This window comes from Podarcis pityusensis (genome assembly GCF_964106645.2).
Source record: "Podarcis pityusensis genome assembly, chromosome: 14".
NCBI lineage: Eukaryota > Metazoa > Chordata > Lepidosauria > Squamata > Lacertidae > Podarcis > Podarcis pityusensis.
In genome coordinates, this window is record NC_138039.1 from 23,309,468 (window position 1) to 23,335,169 (window position 25,702).

Here is a 25,702-nt window from a genome sequence, read left to right on the forward strand (position 1 = left end):
TAAAAGTTAAATGGATATAACCTGTAGTTGAAGGCTTCATGCAGATAAGCATAAAATGTTACCATGTGGCAGAAATATGTAGTGCAGACAACTTTTACCATAATGCAAATGAATACCACCCAATCAGTAGAAGTTCCCTATGCCATTTAGATAGTAAGAATCAAACACTTAACTACGCTAAGGAAGAAAAAAAAAAATCGCTCAAATAAGAGACTTAGCGCCAACCTATTAATAGTAACAAAGCTCACTGTTGCTAGACTCTTAGTTGGAATGTGGCTTTTGCAGATATGGGATCTTGTATTAATGGGCAAATTAACAAATTTTAAAGAAATAGGCAGGCTAAACAACCATTTACTACAGTGTGGAATGACTTACCATCTATATGGCAGTTACAGTGGTACCTTGGGTTAAGTATTTAATTCGTTCCGGAGGTCCGTTCTTAACCTGAAACTGTTCTTAACCTGAAGCACCACTTTAGCTAATGGGACCTCCGGCTGCTGCCGGAGCACGATTACTGTTCTCATCCTGAAGCAAAGTTCTTAACCCGAGGTACTATTTCTGGGTTAGTGGAGTCTGTAACCTGAAGCGTATGTAACCTGAGGTACCACTGTATTGAGCATGGTTACAAACCAAGCACATAAGCATTTGGAATGACATTTAAAACAAAGCAACTTTCGTGATGCTTTTTTTTGGGGGGAGACTGGTTCTGTAATTCAGGAATGGCAGGGAGTTGTTTGGCAATTCCTTGTTCTAAAGGTACTGTATTTATGTAAAAAAAACCTTTTTATTTATTTTTAATCAAACCTTAGAATGCTAACTAACTAAAATCAAGGACAATAATATGGTTGGTATCTTAGCAGAAGCCTTCATGTCCTAGAGTCTGACTAAGGAGGCCTCCAGTTCATCAAAGCACGTGTCGTTTAAGACACTCCTTTCTGTAAGCAAACTCACTTCCGCCTTGAGGAAGCTTCAAAATGAACCAGGAAGTTGCGTCTCCACCGAGCCGGTGCCGCTACTTTACACTTTTCCTACTTCTATGTTTGTCTACGTCACTATTACACGCCGGAAATAAGCGTTTCTTACCGGAAGCACGTGTTTGTCGGCATGGGGGCAGTGGCGAGGGAATCGAACCGGTAAAGAAGTCAGCCTGGGATTAGAACATGGCAAGCCGGAGCTCCTCAGTAACCTTCAAAACCAAGTAAGAAAGGGGGAGCGGTTGCCATGGAGAATGCTTCCTGTTTCCTCTCGGGTGGGGTGTCCTTGTGCTATCGTCATGGCAACGCAGTCCCTTACAGGGCGGAGGGGGCGGTTGTTTGGGCGCGCTAGACTCTCCTTCCCGCTTTTTGTGGTCCATCCTTGGGATGCCTGACGTCATAATCGAAGGGGAAGGGTTTCTCAGAGCATGTGCAGAGTGCCTTTCATTTTCATTTCCTCACTGAGTCGCTGCCAGCTGGGGCTGTTTGAATAACCTGTTTCAATTTTATTTTATTGGATGCCATCCTGTGCTTCTCCACTAAGTATCCAAAAGTGGCCCCTACACATTTGGGCATAATGTACGGGGCTTTCAGTCAGTTCTCCTGTGAGACTAGGATCTGCATAGCTTCTCTGCACATTTATCACTTGAGAATTAGGCACCCTGGGAGAAGACCTGGTGTTACTGTGATGCCTGAGTGTTCTGCTCTGTCATCTGTGCTTTGGAGCCATTGTTATGGCTGAGCTGAAGCAAAGCCAACTCTCAACTCGCTGAATTGGTATTTTCCTTCTGTCCTTTCACAGCTATGCCATTTCCAAGAGAATCGAGCCATTCTACAAAGGAGGACGGGTTCAGGTAATGCCAGAGCCCAGGTTTTGACCATGCTGGCTGTGCTTACCACACATTCCCGTGATCATGTGCAGAAAAGGCTCCTCCACTCTCATCTGTTTGTTTTCTAGATGACCCAAGATGGGGAATATATGTTCTGTGCTTGTGATAACAAGGTGAATGTGGTGGACGTTGCAACAGGAACTGTCGTTAACTGTATCGAAGAGGTAATAAGGACAACAGTAACCACCTTAATTTGATCCCTGAATATGTGTACTTGGTCATCTTCAAAGGATGTCATACCCCTGCTTCCTTTGAAGCTTTCTCAAACACACTCCCCATTAACCTCAGTCTGCCCTCTACCACCCTCCACCTGCCTGCCATCCGAGTAGTCCATGGGGGTGACACTGCCTGGTGACATTTCCTCTTTCTTGGCATCATTCTTTCCCTTGTAGATAGGCATGTAAAACATTGTTTGTTTAGCTCTGAGCCATAACAAGACAGAGCAAAAAACCACACATTTTTAGATGAGCCACAAATATAGCTTTTATTTCCTGGCTGGCTTTCCAAATAAAGAAATTAGCCAAATAACCTGATTTTCATTATCAAAGAACAAAAAGCAAGCAAACTTACTAAGTATATCAAAGTTATTGCTACTAAATGATAAACTTTTTTCTTTCTGTCTTTTTTCTCTCCCAAGGATGAAGAAGAGGAAATTACATCATTTGCTCTCAGTAAAGATGATGAAGTAAGTGATCACAGAATTGCATAGTAAGAATTCAGAACAGAGGGTCACATGGGGGCAGAGTGAGATGATGGGTGGAATCAAGCACCCTATTAAGCTGTACATTTTCAGTGTAGACCTTTATTCTCCTGCGCATACCACCTTTAAATTAATGGTAGCTGTGCAAACTCAGTTTCTTTATTTTGGAGCCTCACAACTCTGAAGGGGTCAGTTTATGTGGCAAAAATGCCTAGAATTTAGACCACTATATATAGGGGGGATGGAGAACCTGTGGCCCTCATGATGATGTTGGGCCACAAGTACCATCATCCCTAATCAGGCTCGCTAGGACTGATGGGAATTGGAGTCCAGCAACATCTGGAGGGCTACAGTTTAGCAGTCCCGTAATAGAGTGCCTCATGTAATACACTTGTGATGCCCAGATTTTTAGACCACTGTGTGGTTCTCTTTACTAGCCAACCTGTTTCCACCATTTCCTCTTGTTGTTTCCCCCCATGTTAGATTCTTGTGACTGGAAGCCGATCGATGCTGCTGAAGCAATGGGACTGGCCAGAAAATAAATGCACACGCACATGGAAGGCTATGCACACAGCCTCCATGGCCAGCATGGCCTTTGACTCGAGCTCCACATTGTTGGCTACAGGTACGAGTTGCATCTGTCCAGAGGGAATAGGTAGTCTCCATGGGACTGAGGAGGAAGGAAGAAATACACCTCTCACCCCATCCCAGTGTTGATTCCTCTGCAGCTAGAGCGGGCCTGGAAGCTAAGACCTCCCTATTTGGCTGACTTTTTGTGCCTGCTTCATTTCTCCCTTTTGTTCTTCCAGGTGGCTGTGACAGCGCTATTAAGGTCTGGGATGTTCCCAGGCAGTACTGCACACACAACTTGAAAGGCTCAACGGGGGTTGTCCAGTAAGGAAACTTTTCTTTTTCCATGTGCTCTTTTGCGATAGGAAAAAACTAGCCCAAACAATTTGTGACTTTCTGCAGGAGGGTGGCAAAGACTTTAAAAAAGCAAAGTGTGTTATGCCTTAAATCTGTGTTAACCTCGTAGAATCATAGATGTTGTTCTGTTGTATGGCCATGGCAGCTGGGGCTGGTGGGACTTGTAGTCCAAAGTGTCTGAAAGTCACCAGGTTGGTGAAAGTTGGATTAGCGTTTGCTTCATTTCCCAGTTATTAATTAACAGAACAACTTTGGTTGGTGCAGAATAGTCAGTCTTCAACATCCATAATAAAGCCCATGTCGTTCAATAGAATACAGTGGTACCTCGGTTTACAAACTTAATCCATTCCGGAAGTCCTTTTTTAAACCAAAGCCGTTCTTAAACCGAGGTGCACTTTTCCTAATGAGGCCTCCCACCTCCAGTGCCCTTCCACCGTTCAGCTTCCATTTGTAAACCAAGGTAAAGTTCGCTAACCAGAACACCTACTTCCAGTTCGTTAACAGGGCTGATCATAGACCGAGGTACCACTCTATAATAGGATTCATCAACTGAGATTACTCTCCATCCCAGCAATTGAATCGTTGTTGTTTCCCCCTCTGTTAAGCCAAGTTAACAAATAAACACAGACAGATAATTTGCACTATCCTTATTTTTTTATAGCGCCATCTGTGCTTCTGTAGGAACATAGGAAAGAATCCTTATAGTCCATTAGACCAATGGCCCATTTCAGTCAGTATCATCTTCATTGATGGGAAACCTGTGTATTTCAGATATGTTAGACTACAGCCCATGATCTCTGAACATTAGCCATGCTGGGTAGAGCTGATGGAGTTGTAGTCCAACAACATCTGGAGGGCCACAGGTTAGCAGTGCTGACTGGTAGTGGCTCTGTAGGGTTTCAGGAGATGCCATTGGGGATTACATTTTGGACCCTCTGCATGCTGAGCAGGTGCTCTGCCATTGAGCTGTGGAACATAGAAAGGTGCTTTATACTGAGTCAAACCACCACTTCATCTAGCTCAGTATTGTCTATATCAGCGTTTCCCAAACTTGGGCCTCCAGCTGTTTTTTGGACTACAATTCCCATAATCCCTGACCATTGGTCCTGCTAGCTAGGGATCATGGGAGTTATAGTGCAACAACAGATGGGAGACCCATGTTGGGGAAACACAGTGGCAGTGACTTTCCAGGGTTTCAAGCAGGGGGCGTTTCCAGACCTACTTGGAGACTGAACATGGGACTTTTTGCATGCAAAGCAGATGTTTTACCTCCTTCCTTTAGAAACATAGGACACTGCCTTATATTGAGTCAGACCTTCAGTCCATCTAGCTCAGCATCATCCACACTTACTAGCAGCGGCTGCCCAGGTTTGCAGGCAGAAGTGTCTGTCTTTCTCTCTCTCCAGCCCTACCTGGATATGCCAGAGGGAGCCTCCTGCACACCTAGCATATGCTCTACCACTAACCTGCCTGTCTCTTTCCCCAGCCTTGTCGAGTTCCACCCAGACACTTCTAAGCTACAACTCTTCTCTTCTTCCATGGACAACACCATCCGGGTTTGGGACCTGAAGTCCAGCGAGTGCGTCGCTCAGCTAGAAAACCATTACAGCTCTGTCACCTCCCTCGCTTTCTCTCCTGACAATGAGACGCTCATCAGGTGAGAACCTGGAAGGGGAGCTCCCTCTGTGCTTTCTTTCTGTTCTGCAAATCAGAATCCATTTAAGTTTCATTAAATCACTTCAAGGCAGCTTACAAAATACAAGCAGTCTACAAATACAGTGGTACCTCAGGTTAAGAATTTAATTCGTTCTGGAGGTCTGTTCTTAACTTGAAACTGTTCTTAACCTGAAGCACCACTTTAGTTAATGGGGCCTCCTGCTGCTGCCGCGCCGCCACTGTACGATTTCTGTTCTCATCCTGAAGCAAAGTTCTTAACCCGAGGTAATATTTCTGGGTTAGCGGAGTCTGTAACCTGAAGCGTAACACAAGGTACCACTGTATAGAAGAATTAGAATGAAACGTGTCAGCCAGCAAAATTTTCAATGCAATCCCAAAAGCAAACACTGCCATCCTTCCAAAAAAAATACATGGTACAAAACAGAACAGTTTAAATACCCAGCAGAACAGAAGTATGTTAACAGTGCCTACATATGTGTAACGACACCTACTCTCTGCCCACTGATGATATTTCTGTTATAATTATAATTATTGTTATTGCTATTATTGCTGTTATAATCTGTTTATTTATATACCACATTTTCTACAAATTTGTACTCAAGTCAGTTTACAGCAGACAAAGACAATTAATACAGTAACCATGTTACATAAGTAAAACCATTATACCATTTACAATTCTAAGTAAAGTATGTTAAGCAAGCACTTCTGCATTATGTCGGTGTCTGCTAAAATGTCTTTGTTTAGGCAAGGCTACCCAGACGTGTAACTTTATTTCATTGTGTGTGTGTGTGTGTTTATAAACTAGGAGTGTGCACTTGTTTGTAATACAAATGTAATGTACATATAACCCCATTTTTTAAAAACCCAAGGGTGAACAAACATGAATCTGGCACATTTGGTTTATCATTGTTTTTGTTTGTCCCCTCTCCCTGATATTTTGAAAAGATGATGTCTTGAGAACAAAACCTGCACATTTCCCACTATTTGGGTGGAAAACCACATAAAGTTAACAGGGAAGAAAAGACTGGGTTGGTCTCCATTGAAATCAGTGGAAAAACTGTGAGGTGAAGTGAAAGTTTCTCTCCATTGAACACCTCTATGGGAAACTGAAGCCAATACAAAACCTCTTGCCCAAAGAAAGCCATGTGTGAGGCTCAGATGCTCGCAAGTCTCACTCAGCCTGAGAGGAGTTGTGTAAAATCTTCTGTGCCTCAGTTTCCTCACCTGTAAATGGGCAGTTCCGAGCCTATCAAACCATTCTCATGGAAACCCTTGTGCTGTGTCTGCAATTCCAGTTATCTAGTTCCAAAGGGCTGAAAGTGACACTGTGTTTGATTTCAGCTCCGGCCGTGATAAAATCTGCACTGTGTGGGACCTGAACAAGGGAGAAGCCAAGGGCACCATCCCTGTCTATGAGGTGAAGTTCTTTTCCGCCCCTGCCTTCCTTACTTTGCTTACTCGGAAGGGACGATCTGGTCTCGAATTCTTCTTTTCTGTGATGTGTTGGGAGAAGAGAGTTGGCCGTATTCACACGTCAAGGTTTACAGTGAATACACAGGTGGCTCTTGCTTCACCCCTCCCCTCTAGCCACCAGGAGCAACAAACCATAATCCCTGCCATAGTGTAAGATCTGACCTGGTTTGCTGCACTCCAAACAAACCATGAAGTTAAAACCTTGGCTTACCGATCATGGTTTACTTGAGCAAAGCCACAATCCCCAGTTTGGACCCAGTGACTGTGGTTTGCTGCTCCTGCTTGCACTAGGGGAGGAACAATCACTTTGCTTGTTAAACCATGGTCTACCATGACATGCACACTGCCGGGGTTTTGTTTTTTATTTTGAACAGCTCACTGGTCCTAATTTTGTTTCAACCTTAAAACTTGGCCATGTTCTGGCAAGCTGTTAGACTGACCCAGTCAGCCCACTACTGGGAATTGTAGGTCAAGCACCAGTTTGGCAAAAGCTGCCCTAGAGATACAGCCTAATTCCATGTGTCTCCTTGACTATGAATAGGCCATCATCTATCTTTTAGGTGCATTGCACGTTGCTGAATTTTTCCAGACAGAGCCACACTTGGCCACACTGGTGTGAAAAGTAACTTCTCTGCCCAATAAATGTCTCTGGAGCTGTGTGGCATTGGTTGGGGGCAGGGTGGATGTCTCTCACTCTTTTCCTGTTCATGACTCCTGCTGACTTCTTTATCCACCTTAGAGCATTGAATCTGTGGTCATGTTGCCAGAACAAGGGGATTTCTCGTGTTTAGGTGTGAGTAAAGAGAGCCTTCACTTTGTAACAGCAGGCAGCAAAGGTGGGTAGAAGACCTTTTTCTTACTCGTAAACAATTTTTTAATGTGTCAGAGGAAAAGTAAGAAAGAAAATACAGAGTAAAAGCAGAACTTTTTTTATAATTTCTTACAATTTGTGTTCCGATATACAGTGGTACCTCGGGTTAAGTACTTAATTTGTTCCGGAGGTCCATTCTTAACCTGAAACTGTTCTTAACCTGAAGCACCACTTTAGCTAATGGGGCCTCCTGCTGCCGCCGCGCCGCCAGAGCATGATTTCTGTTCTTATCCTGAAGCAAAGTTCTTAACCTGAAGCACTATTTCTGGGTTGGCGGAGTCTGTAACCTGAAGCGTATGTAACCTGAAGCGTATGTAACCCGAGGTACCACTGTATTAGGAATAGCTCTCCTAACACACACACACACACTCCATTTTTATCCTCACAACAACCCTGTAAGGTAGATTAGGCTGAAAGACTTGGGCCAGCCCAAGGTCACCCATGAGCTTCATGACTAAGTGGGAATTTAAACTTGGATCTCCAAGGATGTAGTTCAGCATTCTCACCATTCTACCACCCTGCATCCAGATAGTTGGAAGGGAGCAGGTCCCGCCCTTCCTCTTCCTGTTACCTGTGTGTGTGTGTGTGTGTGTGTGTGTGTGTTCGCGCACGCTGGAGGACAGAGATTGCCTAAAGCCAATTACTGGGACAGGAGAATGGTATCCATAGGATTGGAGAAATGAGTTCTTTGGGGCACTTGACCTCCAGCAAAAAGCGATATATCTTGGAAGGTTTTCCCATAAGGTCTGGAAACCTGCCCACCCAGCTATGTTTGGCAAACAGAAGCCAAGGTTCCCAGCCCGCTGCAGTCCATGCCAGAGCTCACAGAACTGCTCAGGATATATATGGGTTGCAAGGCTTTTCCTCGCCTATGCAATATTTTCCCCCTGTAACGATTTCCTATTTTAGAAATCTATCTCGCCTCCTTTTCCCAAACAAATTCAAGGTGACTAGCAAAGAAGAAACAAATAACCAACCCCAGTTCAGTTCAGTTCATCTTCTTAAAACAGCCTGGCCAAGCTGGCCAGGTGCTAATGGGAATTGTAGTTCAAAACATATGGAGGGGCACCAGGTTGGCCACAGCTGCTTGGGCTACCCCCCCCCCCCAATTACAAGAGGCCCCCATTTGCCTCAAACCTTGCCCATCTTTGCAAGTTATTTGATGATGCTGATGCGTTGTGTGCTGTGTGTTAGGGATCCTCCGAGTCTGGGATGTGGCGTCAGCCACCTGCGTTCACAGCCAGTCCTTGCCCTGCCTCCCGGCAGCATGCATGGATCAGGAGGACGGGCTGCAGAGCCTCATGCATTGCGTCCTGGTGCCCATGAAGAGCCAAATTGTCACCGTGAACTCGGAACGCAACATCTGCATGTATGATGCACAGACCCTTGAGCTCAGGAAGCAGGTAATCCGCTTCTTAATTATTATTGATTTTTAAGATTTACAATATTTCAGAGTTGCCGTAACGTAAGTTATTGGTCAACCTCAGAAGGTGGTGGTCCCTCTTTCCTTGGAGCAGTTCCAGATGTTTGTGTTCAAACCCCTGGAACGTACCCCCCACACACACACTCACTGTTCCGAATCTGCTGACTAGTAAGGACAGAGTTTCAGGCTCCTGTCTCTACCAGGAGATGCAAGGGAGTGGAACTGGGACCATCTTCATGCAAAGCTGGTATGCTAACCCATCCGGCTTGACTCTTGCTCTTTAGTTTGCAGGTTACAATGGAGAGGTTTTAGATGTCAGGTTCCTGGGCCCCAGAGACTCCCACGTGGTTGTGGCCACCAACAGCCCCCAGCTGAAGGTCTTTGAGCTGGTGACATCTAACTGCCAGATCCTGCACGGCCACACAGGTAGGTGGCAAGAAGCTCCTCCAGTTTTCCGTGCGGGATAGCTGCAGGGATGCCTTTCTCAGGGGCTGCGGTTGATGCAAAATTCGGCTGCTAAATATTGTACAGGGCGTTTGGTCCCAGGGCTGCCTTGTCCTGTTAATTGTTTGCCAGTTCAGTGTGGCAACAGCACATCACACCGGCCTTCTTTCTTGCAGATATCGTTCTTGCCTTGGATGTCTTCCGAAAGGGGAGGTTGTTTGCCAGCTGTGCGAAGGTAATTTCCCTGTTGGGATTCATTTATTTTTAATTCATTGTGCATTAATTCAAGTGGGTGATGGGGGGGGGGCTCCAGGCCTGAGGCTCATCCCTAAACAGCGTGGGTCTCTGTGTTACTTATGCTTCAGAGCCCTCTTCAAGCACAGAAAGGAACTTTTCCATGTGCGGTTGATGCACAGGATGCAGGCCGCTGGATTGGCTAAGTCAGCGCTAAAGAGACCTGTCCGTAATAAGGAAACTGGCCCAAGCGCTTCCTGCTCTGTAATCACCATTTAGCTTAATTATCCTACTGCTGTTGTTCTGATGCTGGCGTGACATTTAAGGTCAGGGCTGCGGACTTTCAAACTCAATTTTAGCTCAGGAAGCATCTGAAATATGTGGACAATCTAAACGCTGGATAAATGGGGGCATTGTTTAAAGGCCGCTATGCATAGACTCGGCTTTGAAGGAGCTCCGCAGGGTCTCTTAACGGATGCATTCCCCAACTTCGTGTCCTCCTTTTCTCTCCTCTGCCCCCCCCCCCCAGCACTGGAATTGCTGGTCTCATGCAGGGCCTCCCTCCTGATTTTCCACATCACAGGACAGTTTCAGCAAGTTGCTTGTGTTGTGGTTTCTGCAAGGAATTGTTTTCCTTCTTAAGGAACTTCCTGTGTCTCTGGATTAGTACATTTTGCTTTTGCAAGGTCCAGCCCATGCATACAGCACCCCCTCCCCGGGCCACAGCCCCTTCCATGCCACAACTTGCACCAACCCTGCTCTGTGCTCTCCTGAGTGTTTTTGCCTGACTGGAATGTGTCTGGTTGGAGGATACAGAGGATACTGTTTGCCTGGTTGGAGGATACAGAGAAGGGGGGTCATGTAGGTACTAGCCTGCTGTACAAAAAGCAGCGTTCAGTTGTTGGTCTGCCCACTTTTGCCTCTGACCCCATCCACCACTGGCATGTGGTCCCCAGCAGATTGCCCAGAAGGGATTGTGGCCCCCAGGCTGAGAAAGCTTCCCCTACCCTCTTGTAACCCATCCTCCACCTCTTCCACTTCCAGGATAAAAGCATCAGGATTTGGCGGATGAATGACCACGGTAATGTCTTCTGCGTCGCCCAGGGCCTGGGCCATACCCAAGGAGTCGGTGCTCTCTCATGCTCCAGGTAACAACAACAGAATCCATTCCCTGCCTCCTCCCCAGCCTCCCTTGAGTTTCTTGGTGTGTTGTTGTTGATATGTGTTTTTTAAGAGTCCTCTTGTCTGCAAACCCTTGACTGTGGCTGTTTCATAGCAGAGCTTTTTCTTCCCCAGCGGCAGGTTGGGGCTCTTTTCTACTCTGAGTAGAAAATCTCCTTCAGCTGCTGCGTTTGGTGTTTTCTCTCCTTCAGTGTTGGTTTCCAGGGCCTCCAAAGACCTGGCGTGAAGCTTGCCTGCTAAGCAAGCGTTCACCATCTCTCCCTTTCGACCATTCAGAGTCAGAAATGTGGAACAGTTGCATCCTCTGCCATCATTATGTGCACCCAAACACTTTGTGCAGACACCCAGTCCCTGAAATGTTTGGGAAAGGTGTGAAAAAAGTTCACGCTGCCCTGAGATGTGAGTGGGCTCTGTGTCACATTCGCAACTTGCATTGAAAGCACATTAAGGAATCCTGAGAACTGTAGTTTGCCAAGGACTGCTTCCAGCAGAGATTCAACAGGTGCCATTTCAACTTCTAAACGCCTGCTGGAAACTTTTCTATACTGTCAAGCTGGTGCAGGCAATTAAGAATGCACTTTTCTGTAACAGTTAGCTGATTTCTGATTTTGACATTTTCAAATGGTTTTTATGGTATGGTTTTATTTATAATTGTTTTGAACCATGGTACATAAATAGTGGGATGCGGGTGGCGCTGTGGGTTAAACCACAGAGCCTAGGACTTGCCGATCAGAAGGTCGGCGGTTCGAATCCCCGCAACAGGGTGAGCTCCCATTGCTTGGTCCCTGCTCTTGCCAACCTAGCAGTTCGAAAGCATGTCAAAGTGCAAGTAGATAAATAAGTACCGCTCCGGTGGGAAGGTAAACGGCATTTCCGTGCGCTGCTCTGGTTCGCCAGAAGCGGCTTAGTCATGCTGGCCACATGACCCGGAAGCTGTACACCGGCTCCCTCGGCCAATAAAGCGAGATGAGCGCCGCAACCCCAGAGTCGGCCACGACTGGACCTAATGGTCAGGGGTCCCTTTATTTTTACCTTACATAAATAGCATACATAAGTATTTCTTATAAATAAGGTTTCTGGTAAGTGCAGCTTCATTGAGAGATAAATTATAGTTCCCAGGATACTTGGCGGGGAGGGGGGAGCAGTGTGCTTTAAATATATGAAGCGGATGTGACCCTTGTGGCTTTAAAAGAGGATTAGACAGCTGCTTGGAAAAGGCTATCAAAGGTGCTCTTATGTGACACCCGCCATCCTATTGATTGGAAGTGTTTAGTTGACTTATCTGGCTGTTCCCTTCCCTCACTACCCCTCTTTGTCTGTCCCTCTGCTGAAGTGATGTCCTAGGTGACTGCTATCCCAAACAAGAGCATAACATTCTTCGGCCAAGTCCTCAAACATGCTATTTTTCCTGCACCACCATCCCCACCTCTTCTGGTCTCTCTTCGCTTCCTTTTTCCTTCTCGCTTTCCTTCCTCTTTTTCATTCTCCTCTTTGGTGCCCTTTACAGCACCCAGGGTTCGCCTTCCCAGCAGCTCAAACAATGGGGTGATACAGGTGAGCTGAGCAGCGCAGGTGGCTGCCTGCAGGTGTTACTGATTCCACTGCATGCCTCTGAATCCCAAGAGAAGGTGATCAATGCAGGCCCAGTGCTGCAAGCATTCTCCATCCCAGCCTTTGCTTTGGGTGGGCCTTAGGCATTCCAAAAGGCATCCCCACCCTGCACTCCAGAGCTGCAAATAGGCAGGGAGGAGGGAGCAGCAATGGTCTGCAGACCTGTGTGTGTGCACAAGCACTTCACTTTAGAGCTCCCTGTCTAAAGCATCAGTTTGCACCCTGCCATTTCTCAAGGCAGATGAAAGAGCAGAGATCAAGAGGATTCCTTAATTTCGCGTTGACGCAGCTTTGAACTGGTTGTCAGGTCATTGATAACGAGCGGGGCTGGAAAGCCTTAGAAATTATTTTGTTGCTGAGGTTCCTCTTTGATGTCCAAAATCTGTTGCTTTTTTTCCCTTTTTAATCATTTCATTTGAAGAGTAGTAGTTGTCGCTACACTATGGCTAGCAGAATCAGCTCCCAAATTAATTGGACAGAAATATTTGAATACATGGTTCTTTAAAAAACAAGAGATTTTCCCTTCTCTTTTTTTGTGTGTGTTTTTCCTCCATCCCACTCAACAATCCGTGATCTGTATGAGATAGCTCAGTCGGTAGAGCATTAGACTCTTAATCTCAGGCTTGTGCGTTTGAGTCCTACGTTGGGGGAAAAGTTTCCTGCATTGCAAGGAGTTGTACTGGATGACCCTGGTGGTCCCTTCCAACTCTACATTGATGTTTATTTTTTGTGGTAGAGCATATCTGAGTGGTAGGGCATCTGCTTTGCATGCAGAAGGTCCCAGGCTCCTAATGGCATCTCCAGGTAGGGAAGGTAGAGAACCTTGAAAAGCTGCTGCCAGTCAGTGCAGGCAATAATGAGCTAGATGAACCAAGAATCTGTCTCTATATAAGGAAATGCACTACCAGACTTCAAGGGGGGCGGGAATAGCTCCTGGCTGTATAGAGCTGCTGCCAGTCAGTGTGGACAATACTAAGCTGGGTGTACCTATGGTCTGACTTAGTATAGGGCAGCTCCCTATGTTTCTTCCTGGCTTCCTTTTCAGGGTCCCCCCCCCCATGTCTGCAAATCCTGGGTTTCCCCTAAGGAAGCTGGTGCCCTTCTCTCCTGCTTTTCAGTAGCGCTGTTTAGGCTAAACAGCTGTCATATGAATTACGTCTGAGTTTACAATGGGTTTATGTTGAGGGGTTCAAGGCAGGTTTGTTCTCTGCACAGGTGCAGCAATTAGTGGTAGCTCTGTTGATTCTGACCTTCCTTTTAATCTCATTCACTTTCCACTCTCCCCCCCCCCCTTTCCCTCCGCTTCTTTCCAGGATGAAAGAGAACTTTGTGGTCACAGCCAGCAAAGACAACACAATGAAAGTGTGGAGTATCCCCGAGTACATCACTGCCAGGGAACCTACAGCCGCTCCCACCACAAATCCTGTCCCCCAACCAACTGCCCCTCCAGTCACAAAGCCTGCTCCCCCTCCCGCGGCCCCTCCAGTCACAAATCCAGCTCCCCCTCCCACTGCCCCTGCCACCACAACTGCTGCCACAGCTGCAACCACAACTGCTGCTACAACTGCAGCCACAACTGCTGCTACAGCTGCAACCACAACTGCTGCTACAACTGCAGCCACAACTGCTGCTACAGCTGCAACCACAACTGCTGCCACAGCTGCAACCACAACTGCTGCCACAACTGCTGCCACAACTGCTGCCACAGCTGCAACCACAACTGCTGCTACAACTGCAGCCACAACTGCTGCTACAGCTGCAACCACAACTGCTGCCACAACTGGCACAACTGCTGCCACAACTGCTACAACTGCCACCAAAACCTCTACCGCACCTGATGCCAAAACTGCCCCCTCTAAAAATGCAAGCTCAAAAAGTGCCAAAAATGTCAAAATTACCGAATCTCCCACGACTCCCGAAGAACCCGTAGCTCTTGAAGCCACAGTGACAACGACACCCCACCACAAGGTCAGGCAGTGGCGGAGTTTAGCGGTCCTTTGGAGCTTGGAGAGTGAGATGACCTCCTCCCTCCACAGCTCTGGAAATGCTTATCTAATAGAAAATACCAGTTGTTTAAAAATGTGAGGTGAACTTCTGTCGTTGTTGTTCTGCCCTTCCTCCTAATGGAGCCCAAGGCAGCAAACAGCAATACACAACTAAAAACAAAACAAAAATATATTTAGAACATCTAAAAATATTTTGGGCTGGGTTTTACGCAAACACAAAAAAGTGGGGTTTGTCCACTTCTTGAGATTTCCCTGGTTGTTGTCTTGTCTTATTTGTTGCAAGGTGGAGAATGCAGCCACTCAGGCCTGGAGAAAATTTAATAAATTTCCCGCCTTCGGGCCGTGGGTGGGAGATCAGGAGCATGCCAGTTTTTCACTCCATTCCTCTTGTCCATGAATTTTCCCTATCCCTTTTCTGCCACTGAGCATCATGCTCGTGTTGACTCCAACCATGGTTAGCTTCATTTTGGGTGAGCGGGGAGGTTTATGAACCTTCTGTGCCTGTAGCGGGGGGTGGGGGAACCACCTTTAAATAAGTGTTAATAATAGAATTGTAGAGTTGGAAGGGACCCTGAGGGTCATCTAGTCCAACCCCCTGCAGCGCAGGAATCCTGCCCACAGTCATCCCTGGTGGGCTTAAACCACCAACCTTCTGGTTAATAGCCAGATGCACTGACCTATTGTGCCACTGGGAAAACATCACCAACACAGTAGGGGCTGGGTTTGCAAACCATGGTTATTATTAACATTGAAATGGCCATAATGCTATCTATGGTTAGTCCTAATTCATGTACAGTGGTACCTCAGGTTAAGTACTTAATTCATTCCGCAGGTCCGTTCTTAACCTGAAACTGTTCTTAACTAGAAGCACCACTGTAGCTAATGGGGCCTCCTGCTACTGTTGCGCCACTGGAGCACAGTTTCTGTTCTCATCCTGAAGCAAAGTTCTTAACCCGAGGTACTGTTTCTGGGTTAGCGGAGTCTGTAACCTGAAGCGTATGTAACCTGAAGCGTATGTAACCCGAGGTACCACTGTACAAGAGGGGGTGGGGAGGAAGCGCACAGGTCCCATGGCAAACCCACGAGTATGAGTTTAGCGACATCGCGCCTGCATCGGGTCAGATTCAGGCTGCCATACAGATAGTGCTGTGATGTGTTGCAGAGCAGTTACCCAACTTATAAAAAATACTTATTTTTAACATGTAAAAAACCAGTAATATGTCTTGTTGGTGCTCCTGGCTATAAAGAAGTCTGGAATTCTGAATAACTTGCAATTCCTCAGCTTGCAAGAGAATGCACCACCAGAAGACCTCTCTCTGTTTTTTTGTTAAGGATGTAAATAGCGTGGCGGTTTCTCCAAACGACAAGCTGATTGCTACAGCATCCCAGGACAAGACGGCCAAGCTGTGGACCTCCGACAATTGCGAGCAATTGGGAACCTTTGTCGGACACAAACGAGGCGTCTGGTGTGTGCAGTTCTCACCGGTGGATCGGATCCTAGCCACCTCTTCTGCGGACGGCACTGTGAAACTCTGGAGTCTGCAGGATTTCAGTTGTCTAAAGGTACCCTATGGGGCCATCTTTAACACCTAGCCATTATTTTTCATTGGCCAGAAGTTTAGGAGCCTTGAACTTCCTGTAATTCAGATTAAATGGTTAGAAATAATATATGGCTGACCGCATCTGGCGTGTAAGAGGTTTAAGGAATGGCAAAAGGAAGATAAATAGGGCCATTAATTTTCATGGGAGGATAGTGCTATCAGTAGCTACGAGTCACAATGGCTATATTCTACCTCCACTGTTGGAGGCAGTGATGCTTCTGAATATTAGTTGCTGGAAACTTCAGGCAGGGGGTGGGCTGTTGTGCTTGGGTCGTGCTTCAGGGTTTTCCACTGGGGCATCTGGTTGGCCACTGTGAGAAGAGGTGTTGCCTCTGTGCAGAAAATAAGGCAATTGTGCACTGGCTGCCGGTATGCCAAATTGAAGGTGTTCCTGGTAGTGTATAAAGCCCTAAATGTCTTGGGGTCAGCCTTTCTGTATGCAGTACCTTCCTGTTCTCTGAGATCTGCTGGAGAAGCATTGCAAACTGTCCCATAGGACCTCCATTTGGCAGCCACAAGGACTGGGGCATTTGGCATAGCGGCACCTATGTTGTGGGGTTCCCTGCATGTTGCTTTGCATGCTAAGCACATGTCTTCTGTGTTTAGTTTTACACAGCAGTTCCTGCCATATGGCCCAGTTCTGTGTTTGCTTCTCTTCTGATTCTTACCTTTTTACATTTCTAGCTTTGGTGTTACACTGATCTTATGCAAGTTTTTCCTCCTTGATTTAGGAGTACTAAAATGTGTGTATCAATAAAAAATAAAACAAATAAGATGTGTTGACCACCAGAAACCCCATTCAGCCCCTTCTCTTCTTTTAATGAACAGCTTTCTTTAGGAGCAGTCTCCATTCTGGTCAAGTCAGTAGCTAGACTCCCAGTGACTGGAATAGTAGGCTTCATTCTAGATGAAAACTGAGGTTGTTCAGGATTCAGAATAAACTGGGTAGATTTTTTTATCCTATGCACTTCCCCCTCCTGTTCAGGAATGATTACGTAGCATCTTATCAAGCTATACAGTGGACAAATGTTTTCCGACTCAAATATGTAGACATTTGAATGGATATGTAATCTGGGGGCTGCCTGGTTGGCAGTAACTCATGACAGAGCCTTCTGGGTGGTGGGTCCCCATTTGTGGAATGCCTTCCCTGGTGAAGTGCGCCAGTCTCCCTCATTATTGTTTTGGAGAAATTTAAAAACATTCCTTTCCCCCCTAGGCATTTAATGGCTGAAAGACATGTCTCTGGCATCCCTGAAATTATTAGTTTTGAGAATAGGTGATTGCATTTAGGAGTTTTTAGAAGTTTTAATTGTATTGTTTTAGTATTGACATGGTTGCCACCCTAGGCTCCTTGAGAGGAAGGAAGGCGTATAAATTTAATAAATAAATGTATAAATAACAGCAGGAACAACTTCACTGCGGTCATAACATTCTTTCTACCTGCTCATGCTTGCTTCTCCCTCTTCCTTCCCTCTCCAGACTTTTGAAGGTCACGAAGCCCCTGTGCTGAAGATCATTTTCGTGAGTGGAGGGGGACAGGTGCTGAGCAGGTATGTCTTCTGTGGAAAGGGTGTGGCATTTTGCTTAGGCTGATGGGCTAGGCAGTCACCCTCTGAAGAAAACAAAATAGTTACCTGTTACTAGAGGTAGGCGGAGCCCCCAGTTCCCCTGCTTGTTCCCCAGCGGTGCCTCGTATAAATATATATATTGTATTTAGCTCTATATAATAAAAATGTAAGGGTGTCATCGCGTAGTCCTCGTTGGAGGATTTGTAGTGCCTCATCACAACTCTGGATTGTGGAGGCAATGGCGGAGCAGAGCAAGCAGGGGCACAGCCCCTAGTATTTAATATAAATCTCTAAGCGCAATAATTTGTTTTGTTTATTGAGTTTATATCCTGCCCTTCTTCCTGGTGGACCCCAATAAATGACATCTAACATTAGTCTCTCCTTGTCTCTTCTCCTCCTTCCCCCAAAGTGGAGCAGATGGCCTTATGAAACTTTGGACAATCAACAACAACGTTTGTGTGAAGACCTTCGACGCTCACGATGATAAGGTGTTGGGCCTACACGCCAATAGGAGAGACAACGCACTGGTGACCGGCTCCGCCGATTCCAGGGTCTTGCTGTGGAAGGTACAACCGACACAAATGCCTGACCTAAAGACCACCATTATAATCTGGCTTATTTGCTTTATGTTCTTTTTCTTCTTCTTCACCCTCTACCTCGTCGTCTTGATCAAAATTCGCTAGTGCCCTTCGTGGAAACGCAGAACGATCCACCTTTCCTGTGGCCTGGTACTGATTCCGATCTGTAATAAACGGGTGCCATTTTTGAACAGAGTCAGTCAATATTGCTTGTCCGTTTCTTCAGTGAACCAAGTCCATCAGTTTATGAGTTTGTGCCAGTGGAAGCTGGTCCGTGATGGCAAATAGGCTGCTGCTCCACCAACCTCAGTTCTGTCCTCAGCCAGCTTCCACCTGCCTGCCTTCTTACAACCATTCTAGCAAGTGACCCTGGCTGTCAGCCTCTCCCTCCTTAGTCTCTGTGTTGCCCTTGCTGAAGTCAGTAAGGAGAAGGAGGACACAACTAGTATTAGTTGGCTTTGTCTGTCATTGCCTCTGGCACCACTTAATATTGGTCCCTGTGCCTTCTGCTCCGTCAGTCTCAGTGGATACCAGCCACCCCAGTTTGTGCCATTTGATTAGAGTAGCTATGGGCATCTGTCATTGTATGGTGGTGAGACGATTCAGAATTATTATCCTACACACTCCTTGAGGATGTCACTAAATAATTTAGGAGTGATGAAAATGTCCAGGTTAATGTGAGCGTAGGAATCTGCCTTATACACAGTCTGATCGTCTGTACAACCAGCCCAATGTTGACTGCACTGATGGGGAACAGCTGTCCAGGGCTTTGGGCAGAGAAGGGTCTTTAACCACCCATCCCTCTTCTCAGGCAACTCTGGGAATTGTAGCTCCTTGAAGGGAATGGGGTCTCAGCACCCTTAACAGACTACAGCTCCCAGGCTCCTTTGAGAAAAACAATTACTGTTTAAGGTGGTACCATAGTGCTTTAAATGTGTAGTGCGGACGTTGCCTTAGTCGTGCTTCTAAGTTTAAGCTAAGATTCAGGCCTCCAAGGCAGCCATGTGCTAATGCCCCCACTGCCAGGGATAGATCATGTGACCTAGAAAACTTGTTCCTCTAGCTCCACTTTAGTTCCTTTGCCTGCCTTGCCATGGAGAAGTTCTGTCCTTCATCTTCCTGCTTTCATGATTTCTTAAAACTAACTTCCTTCCTTCCTTTCAAGGTAAGGTGTCCAGTGATGCTGATATTGGTTCTTGTTCTAGTAAATATATGCTGTATTCCAGTTATCCTTCAGAAACCATTATCATATAATAATTGCATGCAGCTATTCATTTATTTTACTTAACATACATTTCTGACTTCATTTTAGGGCAAGCGTAAAAGAGAGAGAACTGGACAAATTCACGGTAGATAAGGCTGTCATGTGACTACTTTCCACAATGGCTGTGCTCTGCCACCGTGGCTGGAAGCAGTAATGCTTCTGAATGCCCGTTTCTGGAAACCACAGGGGGGGAGAGGGCTCTTGGGCTCAGTTTCTGCTCTCAGGTTTCCTATTGGGGCACCTGGGCAGCCACTTTGAGAACAGGATGCTGAGTAGATGACCATTGGCCAGATCTAGCAGGCTTTTCTTATGTGCTTGTCTTCTTAAAACACAAAGCAATGGAACAAGCACAAAGCAATGGAACTTTACTGGGTCCAGGATCTCCCACAATCTGTGTGCCTTATTTTTCAGAGGAAGCGTAACCAGTAAAACTGTTTGCAAACCTCAATCCCAAATGATGGTCTTGGCAATCCAATAAGCCCACAAGCCTCTCTTTTCAGGATGAGGCTCCTTTCAAGAGGAGCATAACTCTGGTTTGTTTTCCCAAAAGGAACTTTCATAGTTTCTTTAAGCTCCTCACCTCCCTACAGCACACCAGTGCTGGTAAAGACAGGTATATCAATCAACTGTGTTTGGGTAGCACTGATGTTTCAAGCCGTGCTTTCTTTAGATGGAACCACCCACACAGATCCTCTTTTGTGTTCAACAAAGCTGTCGTGACTTAGTTTTTGCCAGCCATTGAAAACTGACCAACGGTTTCACACTTGGGTACCTAACAGATGGATTTGGAAGTTTCAAGGCACAATTGATTCAAGCTCCATGCTTCTTTGGTGGCATTGCCTTCAAAAAAATATCAGCCTGTGTGGCCGGGGCTGGTGAAAGTTATAGTCGAAAACAGGTTGGAGTAAGAGAAATCTTTGCCGATTTATGCCCTGATGCCTTTAACACAAAGTTAGGGAAGCTTTTTAGCAGATATTCAACCGTCCCTGCCTCTGCAGGGCAGCTTCGACGGGTGGGTGGCATAGCCTACCTGCCAAATTTTGCATTGAAGCAGCTGCTAAAACAGAGATTTTCCCTTCCTTTTTAGTCATGGTTTTAGTGAAACCCATCAACGCCTTGCCCCAGCAACGGAACAATCAGGAGCTCCCTTTAACCTCCCAATTGTTCGAGTGTAGTTGTGGCTGTACCTGCCCTGCACCTGGTGGCGTAAAGGGGCTGGTGACCATGACTTGTGAGGGACAACATAACAGGCCAGACTGCAACTTGCCCCAGGTCAAATGTGACCCATCAGGTAGGGGTTTCCCCACCCTTGCTTTTTAACAGAACAGTTTTGCTCTAAAAGCTGTCGCCTAGGGCTCTGGTACAAATGCAAATGCCAGCCGTGATAGTGGGCACTGCTGTCTGTTAAGTGCGAAAGGTTGTGTAAGGTGGTTCTTAATGGACATTTTCACCTTTTGGTGTAGCAGGTGGAGGAAGCCTTCTGGATGCAGGCAAATTCTGTTTGCCTGGTGAAAACTTGCATCCCTTAAACAACCTGCATGATCAAACAACTTTGTTTCATTTTGCTTTTCGCAAACGTGATTCAGATTCATTTCTTTGAATCTAGTCATCCGACTAAACAAGAGTTTAACAAAGGGAACTACAAATCCATATGAAATGGATGCACGGTAACATCGATAGAAATTTAATCAGCCCTAAATAAAACCATGTTCAGCCTGAAGTTTGCTGACATATTGCAACATTCTCCTTTAGGAGTTTTGTTCCTCTAGCCCAAGATTTCTCCTTAAGGCTGGTGCCTGGGTCCAGCAGCAAGCTTCCTCTTCTTGGTGGGGACTGATGTGCCCACACTTCAGAGTTCTTGACACTTAACCCCCCACTGCATCAGATGGAGGGGGAAGAGGGCTCCCCAGGGCGGAGGGAGCAATGTCATAGTAAGTTCTCCATGGACTGACATCATCCCCCCTAAGAGATTAGAGATAATTCATCTTTCTGGTTCCCTGTTGCCAGTGATAGTCAACATTAATTGTACTCTGACTAGATCCCTTGAAAAATCAGTGGATTTAAGGGCTTGTCCATTGCTTTCAGTGGGTCTGCCCTGGGTATAACTTAACTGGATATCGCCCTATTTTGGTAAAAAGCAATAATTACATTTTCTTTTTAAATTGTTTTATTTTTCACCACAAGAGCACAAAAAGTCATTAAAGGAGATGCTTATACAGTGGTGGTAAATACAACTGTATGTATGAATGTTAAACTAACACATAAATTAGGAGAGTCATATTTCTTACTTAGGTGGAGGTAAGGAGTCGTACAGGTCATTGTTTGAAATGTAAAATATAAAGTCCCACCAGATTGCATAAAATTGTTCTACTGGTTCTGTGTCTTTCATCACACAAATTTTGTGGGTTATCTTTTTGGTAGTAGCCGGGTTCTACATTTAAAATCTAAAATATATCTCTCTAAAAAAACTACGCAAATTCTGTAAAGGACTTGAGTATGTATGTTTAATTTTCCTGAGTCAATTTGACAGCATACTTTTCCATTGCCTGGTGGGACGAGGGTAACACCTGAAAACATGACCGCGTGGGTGGCTCTTTCAGTTCTAAAACTGAGGGGGAATCCCACAGGAGTTTCAGAAGTTGCATTTTCTGAGGCATCACAGCCATTCCATTTTGCCATTTCTTCTTCTTCTTCTGTTCCTTTCCTTTTTTTGTGTTTCTGTATGTTAATAGGATGTCACTCAAACTGAGCTTGAAGAGGAACAAGTGAAGCAGGAAGAGCAGATTCTGAAGTGAGTATCTCGGGGCAACTTCCGCAGTTGGGCTGGGGATTGATTCTGGGGGGAGGCTCCCCAAAGAGTGTCATCTGTCCCATAAAAGTGCACACATATAAATACAAGAGTTGAAGTTGCGAGTGGTTACAGCAGCCTTTCCTGCTGCCCTCCAAATGTTTTGGACTACAACTCCCATCAGCCCTAGCTGCCTCGTCCTTCCCAGCATCAGTGCTGATAGTGGGGTGCTATTGCTGGGCGAGACACTCCTGGAGAATCTCACTTGTCTCTATAAGTGGTAGCATCAAGTATTTGAAAGTGGGAAGTCTGGGCTAGTTGAGAGACTGACCTCAGTGACCACCTGGAGACAGTCCCTTGCAAGGTACCCTGGGGGTGCCACAGGTGCTAGCAGCATGCCAGATACTAGATGGGACCCAAGATGGCCCTGGCCATCCTTCCCATGAGGGCTTTACAGTAGGAGGTCAGCTGCTTGCACAGAGGGCTGTCGAAGAATGAGATTTCCACCTGCATTGTGTTCCAGGCTCCATCCAGATTGCAAAACAGGGTAGTAGCAGGGTAAGGTCCAGCCAGGTGGCCCAGGGAGCAAAAGAAAGAGGCATGCCTGGGAATGGAAGGGATCCCTCATGAGGCCTTCACGGCCTTCACCTCCTGGTCTGTCTTCATCAAATACAGCATTTGCCATTTTAGCTTTTCTCTGCCGTCACGGCAGCTAGAAACATGCTCTTTTCAAATTCCAGCTGTGATCCAGCACCCTCTCATTCTTGCTTTGTGTTTTCAGAGAGCAGAAGCTGTCTAACTTGCTGCATAAGAAGAAGTACCTGAAAGCACTGGGCTTGGCAATCTCCTTGGACCGGCCACACACGGTGTTGTCGGTGATCAAGGGTAAGGCTCTTGATAACAAAGAACATTAAGGGAGATTTTCCTTGAGTCTTGGCTGAGCCCTGAAGAAACCTGTTGAGCCCCGCTCTGTTGCTTTCCCTCGGCCTTGCAACATGATTCTGTTCACAGAGCGTTCCATGGGGCTTACTTCCAAGGCCCCGTCTCCCCTATACATTTAAAGCAATGTCATACCTCTTTAAACAGTCGTGGCTTCTTTCCCCAAAGAATCCTGGGAACTGCAGTTTTGTTAAGAGTGCTGAGAGTTGTTGTATTATTACATTTATTTTCCGCCTTTCCTACCAAAGAGCTCAAGGTGGCAGACACATCTTTCTCCTCCTTTAATCCCCACAACAATCCTGCGAGGTAGGCTAGGCTTAGCGGCATTGACTGGCCCAAGGTCACCCAGTGAGCTTCATGGCCAAATGGGAGATTTGAACCTTGGTCTCTCCCAGGTCCTGTGCTGACACTCTGGCAACCAAGCCACATTGGCCTATCCTCATTCCCCTCCCAGAGCTACATTTCCTAGAGTTTCCTGGGAAAGTAGGACTGATTGTGAAACCACTCCTTAACCCCTCTTCTACACACACACACACACACACACACACACACACAGGGATTTATTAGTGATTGGCTGTTCGTTGTTCTTCTTAGCTATTCTTAAGGAGGCTAATGGAAAAGAAGACTTGGAAAAGAACCTCCTGAAGCTTCGGAAAGACCAGAAAGGTTAGTTGGTATGCTGCAGGGACGACCTCTAAAGGTGTGTGTGTGTGTGTGTGTGTGTGTGTGTGTGTGTGTGTGTACTGAACTTAACAATTACCCAGCAGGTACCCTTTCGCAAAGTCTTTTTTTGTCCTTTCGAACAACAGCCATGGGAAAGTTGCGAGTTCAAGAAGAAAGACGGGTGAGAGGAGAGGTAGCTTGACCCTGTGCCCTCCTGGCATTTTTCTGATTCAAAACCTCCCACCAACACCGCAGGCTGCTTTTATACTAGGTGGGGAGGGGTGTTGGATCTGCTTCCCTGCCTTGAAGAAAGGCGCAGGTCAGACGTGTGCCCAGACCTGGCCACGCTTCGCAAGAGAGGTGTGTTGGTTCAAGGTGGCCACGCTGCCTGCAACTTGCACTCCTTCCTGACGTGTCTTCCCCAAACCCCTTCTTCCAGAGGCTGTGCTGAAGTTTTCCATCACATGGAACACAAACTCGCGGAACTACCTCGAGGCTCAGGCAGTGGTGGAAACCCTCCTCAAGCATGAGACGCCAGAGAACCTCTTGCAATATGAAGGGATCAAAGCAGCTGTGGAGTCTCTCCTACCATACACAGGTAAGTGACCTTTTGAATACTTCTCCCCATCCCACCCCAGGCTTCATCCCGTAACTTCAGTTACAGGTTCATATCCTGCCTTTCCACCAGGGAGCTGTACATTGTTCCCTCTCCCCCAACCCAATTTTATCCTCACAGCAACCCTGTGAAGTAGGTTATACAGAGAGAGAGAGAGAGAGAGAGAGAGAGAGAGAAGAGACTGGCCCAAGGTCACCCAGTGAGCTAAACATCTGAGCTAGGGATTTTTCCCTGGGTTCCTGCAGTTCTAACCCAGTATTCCAGCCACTGCACTACACCATGACTGATCCTAAAATGGAGATTGTTGAGTGGGTGCAGCAGGGCTTCCAGGTGGGATTGCAAAGGATTAGACCTGGGACCTTCTGTATACAACACAGATGTTCTGCCACTGAGCCAAGGCCCTTCTCTGGTCCACTGTTACTGATCTTATGGGAGATCCCTTGATGAGCTCAGAATGCAGTTTGAATGCCATGAACTTGGAAGGGAGCAGCTGCTGATGTGGCAGGAGCAGGTAACTTTCATTCCTCCCCCTGCCTCTCTCTTTCTGCAGAACGGCACTTCCAGAGGCTGGGCCGGTTACTGCAGGCCTCCATGTTCCTCGATTTCATGTGGCAAAACATGAAGCTGCCTGACACCGCCAAGTGGGACGAGGAGATGGACACATGATGAGCTTTGGGTGCCAGCAGCATGCGGGGCAGAAGAGCTGGACACTCCTGCCAAGTTGGCACTGCTCTCACCGGTGGAATATGTTGAATTGGTTTGTAAAAAACGCCCCACAAATGTACGTTTTTCATTTTGTAAAGGCATAAATCTCCCAAGAGTGTCTTCCTACATACATCCCTTTCCCATCCCCTTTAAAAATGAAATAAATTTATTTAGCATACTGAGTTTTCAGAATGAAATAATACTCCATTCTAGGCAGTGGCCCTGACCACCAGAGGCCATATCAGAAGACGGGAAAGCAAGTGGGGATTGCCCAGAGGACAACATTATGGCTATAAAAGAGGCAGCCCGACACTAGGTGGGGCGGTCTGGAGATTATGAGGAGTCTGTGAAGAGTTGAAGTTCAATTAGCTTCACAAAGAGCCTTAAGCAAAGGTGATAAACAGTGCTGTGGGGACTGTGCCCTTGGCTCTGTGTGAGGCAAACCGTGGGTCACAGTTGCCTTTCAGGCCATGGGCAGCAAAAAAAGAGGAGGTGAAAGAAGGGTTGTCAACAGCCCGGCCCACCACATAACACTTGCAGTGAAACAGATCCTCCATTTCAAGGTATC

At 46.4% G+C, this 25,702-nt stretch overlaps 1 protein-coding gene across 1 annotated transcript; it reads left to right on the forward strand.

Moving 5' to 3' along the window:
• Positions 1 to 1,059: 1,059 nt before the first annotated feature.
• TBL3 (transducin beta like 3) lies at positions 1,060 to 25,312 on the forward strand. Its single transcript, XM_080981688.1, has 22 exons — positions 1,060 to 1,198; positions 1,777 to 1,828; positions 1,933 to 2,028; positions 2,502 to 2,549; positions 3,048 to 3,189; positions 3,374 to 3,458; positions 4,978 to 5,148; positions 6,510 to 6,585; positions 7,381 to 7,477; positions 8,707 to 8,915; positions 9,220 to 9,361; positions 9,556 to 9,614; positions 10,658 to 10,761; positions 13,720 to 14,374; positions 15,745 to 15,975; positions 17,493 to 17,563; positions 17,991 to 18,147; positions 22,156 to 22,214; positions 22,993 to 23,096; positions 23,745 to 23,816; positions 24,253 to 24,411; positions 24,980 to 25,312. The coding sequence occupies exons 1-22, from the start codon at positions 1,161 to 1,163 to the stop codon at positions 25,093 to 25,095; spliced, it is 2,943 nt and encodes a 980-aa protein (XP_080837814.1). The 5' UTR covers positions 1,060 to 1,160; the 3' UTR covers positions 25,096 to 25,312.
• Positions 25,313 to 25,702: the final 390 nt, after the last annotated feature.

Coding starts and splice junctions, on each gene's coding strand:
- TBL3 (XM_080981688.1), top strand. CDS start 1,161: ATGGCAAGCCGGAGCTCCTCAGTAACCTTCAAAACCAA. Junction 2,550..3,047: donor CTCTCAGTAAAGATGATGAA/GTAAGTGATCAC, acceptor CCCCCATGTTAG/ATTCTTGTGACTGGAAGCCG. Junction 3,459..4,977: donor GGCTCAACGGGGGTTGTCCA/GTAAGGAAACTT, acceptor CTCTTTCCCCAG/CCTTGTCGAGTTCCACCCAG.